General features: G+C 72.4%; 1 protein-coding gene across 1 annotated transcript in view; it reads right to left on the bottom strand.

Annotated features, from left to right (window-relative positions):
• Window positions 1-3,013: 3,013 nt before the first annotated feature.
• The window catches only part of H696_03981 (hypothetical protein), a gene marked incomplete at both ends in the record, with an annotated part of 8,366 nt that continues 2,291 nt past the window's right edge, over window positions 3,014-9,088 (bottom strand). The window contains 6 exons of the mRNA XM_009497849.1: window positions 3,014-5,165; window positions 5,279-7,111; window positions 7,292-7,392; window positions 7,626-8,012; window positions 8,295-8,405; window positions 8,656-9,049. Of these exons, the coding sequence (XP_009496124.1) occupies window positions 3,014-5,165; window positions 5,279-7,111; window positions 7,292-7,392; window positions 7,626-8,012; window positions 8,295-8,405; window positions 8,656-9,049 (4,978 nt within the window). The remainder of the gene's footprint in view (window positions 5,166-5,278; window positions 7,112-7,291; window positions 7,393-7,625; window positions 8,013-8,294; window positions 8,406-8,655; window positions 9,050-9,088) is intronic.

Raw genomic sequence — 9,088 nt, 5'->3', positions numbered from 1 at the left:
GCGCGGCGGCCGAACGGGGGGGGGGGGGGGGGGGGGACTGGAAAACACGAGCCCGGCGCAGGGGGCCCGCTCGTCGCCCTCGTGCAATGCCACCGGCGCAGGACGGCCGGGGCGAAAGTGGGGCAGCAAGGGGAGGGGGGAATGTAGAGGACTATGGCGTGTGACCCCGCCTTTTCCCCCGCCCCTCTTGGCGGACGGTCGGCGAGGGGCAGGCGACCACAGGGGACGGAACCGGCGCACGCCCCAGCCGCCGCCGCCCCCCCCCCCCCTCCCCCCGGGCGTGGCCAATGCTTGCCAGCTCCCCCGCGCCGGGCGGCCTCGACCCGACGGCCTCCCCCGCCGCCGGGTCTTCTGCCCGCTGTCCTCGGTCTCGACCCGACAGGCCCCGCGCGCTGGCCCCCCCCCCCCGTGCGCGCGCCCGGTCGACCACCGAGCCATCTGGCCCCGGAAGACACGGACCCCCATGGTCGGCCCGGCTGCCCGCGCACGCCAGCGCGGAGTCGGCCATGCCCGCGCGGCCGGCCCCCGGCGGACGGGCGATCTTTCGGGGGCCCCCGAACTGGAGCGATTCGCAGAACGCCGAGACAACCGTGGGCGCCCGCCCGGGCGGACTTCCCTCCGGCACCGGGCCCGGCCGGCGGCCGCGAGGGGGGCGGGCGCACGCACAGCAGCGCCCAAGGCCGCCCGGGGGCGAACCCCAATGCACGGGCAGATCCGACCAGAGGCCCGGCCGGGGGGCGGGGGGGGGGGATGCGCGGGGACGCGCAGGTCGGGCCGGCCCCTGCACGCTCGTACATCTCGCTACAAATGCCGCCATGCGGCCGGCGCCCTACGACGCGGTGGGCCGTCGCAGGGCGCGCACGCCAGGCCCGGCGAAGAGCCCGACGCCCAATGGAGAAGATGCCCGGGAAACGCCGAGGGCCGGGAGGACGGGACATGCGCCCACCGCCCCCCCCCCCCGGCCGGGGGGAGCCTCTCTCTTCCGACAACGAATGGTCCGGGCGACTCGCACCGAAGACACAGACACGGACAGGGGCCCCGGAGATGAGATGTCTCATTTGTCCAAGCACTTCCAGGAAGGGGTCCCCAGGCGTTGGGGCGCCGACTCGCCGCCGCTGGCGCCGGTGCGACTAAAATGACGCCGGCCCCCGGCCGCGCCGCCGGCCCGAAGAGCACCAGAGGAACCCACAGGCCGGACACGCAGCGCCGGCGTGGGAGGGACGCGCAGGCGCCCGGCGCGGCGGCGGAACGATGGAAATAGCACGGTGCCCGCGAGGCACACCCACGGCCGGGGGGCGGCGCGGCGGCGGGAACCGGCGCCGCCGGCGACTCTGCCGAGGGCACCCAGGGCACCCCAGCCGAGAGGCCGCCCCGAATGTGCGCCAGGCTGAGCCAGCTTTTCTTTTGGTCCACTGTTGGGCCATATTCTAGGGGATTAATTTATATGCCTCATTATTGGTCTTTCTCCCGCTTCCCCGGCCCACCCTCCCCCGGGGTGTGTCCTGGCCGCTCGCCAGTCAGGGCCCGAGCCGAGCATGGAGGCTGCGGCGGCGGCGGGGGCGGGGGGGGGGGGGGGGGTGTACCGGGCCGCCCGTGCCGGTGAAAGGCATGCGCACGCGCCGCATGCCAGGCCGCCCGCCCCGCCCGATGGGCATCGGGCTACCGCGTTGGCTCCACAGCCAACCGCCTCCCGGATACGGCACCCGCACCACGAGCACGGGCGCCGGCGCGAGACTGAGGCGGCCGCCCGGCGCAGGAGCGCACGCTAGCGGGCGGGAGACCGCTCGCGGCGCGTCGCCGGCGCCCCCCCCTCCCCCCACCGGGCGCCCGCACGGCGCGCGGACGAACAGGCCGCAGGGGGGCACACCCAGTCGCGGAGCGGCGGGCGAAGCCACATTGTTTATTGGCCCCCAGCAGGGGTACATGGCCGGGGTCCGCCCGGCGAAAAATGGCCTTTTTTCTCATGGCACTCGAGACCAGTTTTCGCACCGGCTGCTCAGCTGGCCTCCTGCACCCCGCGCAACCTGGCCCCTGCGGCGCGCCCAGCCGGCCGGATAGGTGTCCCCCCCCTTTTCGGGGGCCCCGTCGGTAGTCCCCCTGGGGGGGGGGGAGCGGAACGGAGCGTACACGCGCACGAGGGCGGCGGCTGCAGGGTGTGCTCCCGGGTCTGGAGGCGCGCCACTGCACGACCCGCTCGTCTGCCGGCCGCCGGTGATGCGGCGGTGATGTCGCGTTGGTGGCGGCGATGGAACGACCGGGGCCCCAGGCACGCGGACACATCTCGCCGGCGACGGATTGGAGGCGCCCCCACGTGAGCCCCTCTGCGAGTGCAGAACCGCCGGGCAATTAACACCTTAACCCAATTGCGCCCCGGGCGCGCCCGAGGACGTGCGTTGGCGTGCCCATGGCGTCTCGTCGCCCCCCCGCCCCGCCCCCTCCCCGTGGCCATCCCCATGGCGGCCTTCGGTCCCATGTCCGCGCACAATCGCGGGAGACACACACACACACACACACACACGACCATGCCCTCTCGCGGGGACACCCCCCCGGGCGCTTGCTTACAATACATGGTTACATTTGTGCGCGACATACGTGTGCGCCCTTTCCCCTGGAGCATCCCTGCGTGGCACACATACGCCAGCAGGTTGTCCCAAGGCGGCCACCTATGCCCGGAGAGCGCAGGGCTGTTCCCCCTCAGGGGAGGCCCGGGTCGTGTACAGGAGCTGCGCCGGAGAGGGCCGGGGGCTCTTCGTAGCTGGCCGAGGGGGGCGTGTGTCACCGCCGGGGCTCTCCCTCTCACGCCATTGAGGGCTCTTTTGGTGTGCACCTCTCCCCCCCCCCCCCCCTCTGCGCCGCCAGCCTTCCTGCCCCCGGGCCCTGTGGGGGACACACACACACACACACACACACAAACACACGCATGCGTGGATGCATGTGCAGTAGCGCCTTCCTCCTTTCCCTCCGCCGCCACCGCTCCCCTCACACTCACTCGCCCTGCCGGGCTTGCTGCGGTTCATCCACCAAGCCCCTCGTCATCGTACAGGGCAAGCAGCACATGGGTGTACACGCGCAGGACCGCGGTCCGGCCGTCCCGGCGCATCCGCGTCCGGGACACAATGTGCTCCGTGCGCATGGACGGCGGCCCGGGCCGGAGGCCCACTTCGGACCCTTTGGCCAGCATGGGCCGGAGCGCCATGGCGGAACTCCCTGCAAGGGGGCCGCCCCCCGGCCTGGCCGTCGGGTCGGCCGCCTGCCGCCCCTGGTGATGGTCTGGCGGCTTCGGAAGCGCGCCTCTGGCGGCCGGCCTCCAAAAGATGGTGGCCCCGGGCTGCTTCTCGCCCGCCGCGTCTGGCTGCTCCTCAGCCGGCCCCTCGGTCGGGCCCGTGGCGGCGGCGGCGCCCCCGGGTCCCGGGCAGTAGAACACCCGATCGAAGGCGTCGGCCGCAGTACGGGCCCGATCTGCGGCGGCCATGTCCCGCGCGCGCAGGACCATCGACGTGGTGAAGGCCGCCTGCTGGACGGTGGGCTGGCTCCCGGCGGCCGCGGCCTCCGGGGTCGGCATGACCACACGCAGCTCCGACAAGATGCGCATGCGGACCACCGTGTGCGGGGGGGCCCCGCCCCGGCGACCACTGGCCCGATTTGACGGCCGGTCCGGGGGCGGGGTCCGGGGCCGGCGCCAGCGCCGATCGATGCGCGTCAGACTCTTTTGTTGTTGTTGCTGCTGCTGCTGCTGCTGCGGTGGGGGTCGCAGGCCGGTGCGAGGAGCCGACAGGGCCCGGGCCAGGCCCGGCTCTGGGCGGTCCCCCGGTGTGAGGGCCTCCTCCGCCGGTCCTGGCGGCGGGACCGCCTGCGCCTCCTCCGTCGACTCGACGGCCGGCTTCGGACTTGCCTCCCCCGCGGCCAGCCCCCCCTGGGGCGGGGCATCTCCCGGCCCGGTGGGCGAGGCGGGCGAGGTGGGCGAGGGAGGCAGCGAGGGCCACTCGGTGCCGGGCTGGTCATTGTCGGGCCACTCGTCGATCTCCTCCGACAGGAGCCACTCGCCGGATGGGCTACCTCCATCGAGCGACGTCAAGCTCCAGTCGGTCAGCAGGTCATCTTCCTCTTCATTATCATCATCATCATCAGCAGCAGCCGCAGCAGCAGCAGCATCGCCGGCATCCTGCTCTCCATCATTGGTGTGATGCCTGCCCCGGATGGCCGCCGAGCCATGGCCGCCACCATCGCCACCACCACCCCCCTGGGGCCGCGGCTCCTGCTCCCGGGGCTCCTGCTCCCCCCGCGGCCCCTCCTCCCAGGCACCGGCATGCCGGCCCCGGGGGAGAAGCAGCCAAGGCGCGTCGACCCCGGTGCCGGGGGGCGCACACGCCGACGCCCCGGCCGGCCACGCCCCTCCGGCCAGCCACACCGACTCGCCCGGGTCCAGGGCCAGGGCGGGCCCCAAGCCGGGCGGCCGGTCAAGCTGGGGCCAGCGCGGCTTCTCATCCCACGGCGAGCGGGCCGGCGGCAAAAGCGGCGCCGGGACGCCCTCCTCGGTGCCGAGCCCCAAATGCACGGTTTGTACCCGGTGCACATGGCGCCCGGGCCCGGGGACCCCCCGAGCAAAGTCCCACTCGAAGAGCTCCAGCTGGAAGGCGCACTGGGCCGTCCCGGAGTCCGTCACTTGGGTTTGCCACTGGGCCTGGGCCAGGGTGCTTGGGCCGGCCCAGTGCAGGCTCGAGCAGAGCACCTGCTGCCGGCGCTGGCCGGGCCGGGCCTCGTCGGCCGGCCGGTCGTCGTCCGGCTCGTCGGGCGCCATGCCGCCGGCTGCCTGGGCGCCCTCCTCCTCGCGGGCGAAGGTCCATCGAAGCCGATCGCGCTCATACTCCGGGCGAGTGTACCGCCAGTAGCCGGTGGTCAGACGCCGGTCATAGCGGGCGGCTGCCTGGGCGGCCGGGCTCCCGGCCCGGGGGCCCCGTCGGATCAACGCCCCGGGCCCCGGGGCTCCGGGCGTTTCGATGGTCTCATGCGCAAAGCGGTCCAGTCGCAAGCCCGCGGCACTTGCCACGGTTGTCGGCAGGCCGGCCTGCGGCGGCCGCGACGAGGGCGGTGGCGACAGCGAAGACAAAGACACCGAGGCCGACGGGTGCTGCTCCAGGGCATCCTCGAAGTCGCTGTCGCCACTGCTGCACGTTCCTCCGCCGCCAGCGGGGGGGGCCGGCGTGTGGTGCCGGCCGGCCCCCCCCGCGCGCGTGGCACTCATACCGACCCCCGGCCGGGCCGGCGGGCGCGATTGTACGACGAGCCGCCGGTCCGGGACCGGGAGTCCTGCTGGGTAGTGTGTGCTTGCTGATGGTTCATGGGCTGGGGGTTGTGCTGCTGACGCTGCTGCTGCTGCTGCTGCTGGCGGCCCCCCTCCTGGTGGCCTGGGTGGTTGTAGGCCCGGTGGGGGGCGGGCTGGGCCCCGGTTCCCGGCAGTCTGCCATCGGTTTGCTGCCCGCGGTCGGTATGCCCGGCGGCGGGCATGGCGGCCGCGGCGGCCGCGGCGACCACCCGCGGGCCGCCATCGTCGGCGGGGATGGCCGAGGCCCAGGGCCCGGCCCGGAGGCGCTCATTTGCCACCGGCACGTCGGTCAGCTTGCCGGCCAGGGCCGGCTCCTCGGCCACCGGGAGGATGGCAGCGCCCGGGGAAGCCGGCATCGGGCCCGGAGTCGCGGCCGGCAGCGAGGATGTGGGCGACGTCGTGCTGGATGCCGGGCCCTCGGCTGTGCGTTCCACCTGGGCCACCTTCAGCACTGGCACCCCGGGTACCGGGTACAGGGGGAATTGGCTGGTCCAGGGCACCAGCTGGTCCTGGGCCCCGAGGAGCTTCCACTCGGCCGGCAGGATGAGGGTTTCCTCCGGCAGGCGGAGATAGAACTTGGAGGAGTCGAAGCGCGCGGCCAATTCCGGGTCTCGCGGGGCCACCGGGATTTCCAGGCGCTGAGCCGGCTGGGCGGGCATTAGCGGCGGCGGCGGCGGCAGCGGCAGCGGGGCGGCCAACTGGGCCGCCGCCGGCTGGCAGGCCTCGGTGCTGGGAGCTGGGGCGGCGGGGCTGACCGCCGGCCCCGGCGGCGGCGGCGGCGGCGGCGGCGGCCCGGTGAAGATCTTCACATCGCCGAAGTAGCTGACATTGTCCGGGGGAGGCTGGAAGGCTTGGAAGGCGTAGTCCTTCCGCCGGGGGGAGGTGGCGCCTTGCTGCCGGGGCAGATGCCCATCGGACGCCGGGCGCCCCGCTGCCAGGATGCGCTCCTTGCCCTGGTACTCGACAAAGTCCTCCTCCTCCTCCTCCTCCTCCTCGTCGTCGTCGGTGGTGAACTCCTTGCTGGCGGTGGTAGCGTGCCGCCCGGTCGGGTCGTCGGCCTTCGGCAGGGCGGCTGCCTGGCGGGCGTGGTTGGACATGGGCAAGGCCCCGGGCGAGGCGGCGGCAGAGTGTCCCTCCGGAAGCCGGCCGGAGCGCTGGTCGAGGTCGCTGCTGTCACCGCCGCCGCCGCCGCCGCCGCTGCTGCTGCTGCTGCTGCTGGCGGAGGTGTTGGCAGCGTCGACAGCATCTCCGGGGGCCACGGTGTCGGCCCCCGTGGCCGAGTCATGCCCCTCCTCCTCCTCCTGCATCGAGGAAAGGTGGCTAGCTGTGGGCGGAGTGGCGGCGGCGGCCGTGCCGCGCGCCTGGCCCACCGAGGGGGCCTGGTGCAGGGCAGCCCGACGGGCCTCATCCGACAGCCGTATCATCTGCTCGCGCATGTCTCGCAGGGAAGATTCATGGACCGGCGCGCGACCGGTGGCAGCCAGATGGGGATTGCGCTCGCACTTGCTCCCCATCGGCCAGTAGTGGCTTTCGTCGACCAGGCGCCAGGAGGAGGACACCGTTGAGTAGCGTCCAATCGCTTGGGCCAAACCAGGACGCTCCCGGTCCAGCATCATCTCCCCATTCTCCGGGGCCAGGGCCGCTTCGATGACCGAGACGCCCGGGCAAGCGCTGACATTCAGCCGGAAGGTGGTGGCTGTGCGTTCTCCTCCGGGGGCGGTCAGCTGGCGCGCGCGCCAGGCGCTCACCAGTGCTGCCACGCCGCGATTCGTCACCTGCACACAGCCGCTGTGGTGGGGCCGTCAGTGGGTCAGCCGGTCGGCGAGTCAGTGAAACAGTCAGGCAGGCGAGCAGCCAGCCGTGGGACGCATGGTCGAGGCCGCTCTTGGGCGTCCAAGAGAGAATTGGGCACGGCGATGGGCCTTCTCCTCGAGGGGACTGCGCCGAGGGGGCGGAGTGACCACGCACCGGATGCTCAGCGCGCGAAGGTGCTCCAGCGAGGCGAGGCTCTCGGCCAGCAGCTCGTCGGTGGCAGCTAGACCGCAGAAGGCCATATCGAGCTCATCGATCTGTGGCATGGTTGGGGGGGGGGGGGGGGTGGGGGGGATCGCCGGCACAGGGAGGCGTGTCAGTGTCGATATGGGGGGAGGGTCCCCGATGGGATTTTTTTCTTTGTGAGGCACACAAGCCACCCCCCCGAGGTTGGGGGCGCGGCGCGGGGGGGGGGGGGGGCGGTAGCATGAGGTGTTGGTAGGTCGGATGAGGGGCACATCCCCCCCCATTTCCGGGGGCCGACACGCACCAGCGGACAAGCATCCACCAGGATCTTGATGCCCAGCGGCGTGAGCGAGCAGCAGAAGGCGACGCTGACGTATCGCAGGACACCGCCATAGGCGCCGATGGCCAGCGACTCGAGGGCCCCATCGCCGAAGTACCCGCACTCGGCCAGCACCACGCCGCGCATCTTGCGCGCCACGCCCAGGGCATTTGGCAGCGAGGCGATGGCGGTGCACCGCTGGAGGACGAAGAATTCCAGATCCGGCGGGGCCGGCTGGCCCGGGGGCCGGGTGCTGGGGTCGTGGAACAAGGCCCCCACGGTGGCCCCGGTGATTTGCTTGCAGTAAGCCAGGCGCAGGTCCTTCAGGTGGGGGGTGTACCGCGCCAGGGTCATGATGGCCGCGTCGTTGATCTTCCAGCGGCAGCGGCGGCGGCGGCGGCGGCGGGGGAGTGGGGGGTTCAGAATGTGTCAGGGCCATGGGAAGGGGGTCTTGGGGTGCCGGTCATCGGCGGGCATGTCCCCTCCCCGCTCGGGGGCCCTCCGTCCTCGAGCGGGGTGGGCACATGGCAGGCAGTGCGTGCGTGCGTGGGTGGGTGCGTGCGTGCATGAGAGTGGCCTCTTGGGCGCGCTTGTTGGGATGCCTCTCCCTGCGCTGTGGAGAGGCCCGGCACAAGGCACCGGAAGCGGACGCACGCTCTTGCAATTGGACAAGTCCAGCCCCACCAGGTTGCGTGTCATGCCACCCTCGGCCAGGGCAATGAGTGACTCGCTGGACACGCGCCAGCAATCGTTGATGTTGAGAAGCTGTCCGGGCCAGGTTAGAGCACATGCCGGGGGGCGGAGGGGGTATGTTCCTCTCTGTCTCTCTTTGTCCTGCTGTCTCTCTTTGTCAAAATATCTCGCTGTCTCTCTGTCTCTCTCTCTCTCTCACACACACACACTGCTGTTGCCGGCTGCACAAGACCGCCCTGTTGATCAAGCTGCCTGATCTTGTTTCCCTGTCCGCCTACAAGAAATGGTCGGCCCGCTGAAGGGGCCACACGTGCGCGCATACCTGAAGACGCTCGACCCACAGGCGCAGCGCAAGCAGGAGGCCATCACCCACGTCCCAGGCCCGGCCGGCGGACACGGCCTTGATCCCATCGTACTCGAGGTCCGGTGCCGGGGCGCCGGAGGCCTCGTCCTCGGCCGAGGAGGCGTCCGACACCGAGCGACTCCCAGACCCAGACCGGTCCAGAAGCCAGTCCATGTAGCCCCGGGAGAAGGCCCCCTGCCAGGCGACAATGGTGGCCGCCTCCAGATCCATCAAGGTCCGATGGAAGGGCGTCAGGTCCAGCACCCGGGCCGGCACCGGCAGACGGCCGAAGATGGCCGGGCGCAGCCGCGGCGGCGGGGCCTGGATTTTGGCCTGCAGCTCCGGCGAATGGCGCATGGCCTGAAGGAAGTCCCTATGGGCGCGAAGAGGGGCCGGGCCGGGCGGGGGGGGG

Source organism: Fonticula alba (assembly GCF_000388065.1).
Source record: "Fonticula alba strain ATCC 38817 unplaced genomic scaffold supercont2.6, whole genome shotgun sequence".
Taxonomy (NCBI): Eukaryota; order Rotosphaerida; family Fonticulaceae; genus Fonticula; species Fonticula alba.
Note: the sequence above shows the minus strand (reverse complement) of the source record. Positions and strands in the feature narration are given on the sequence as shown.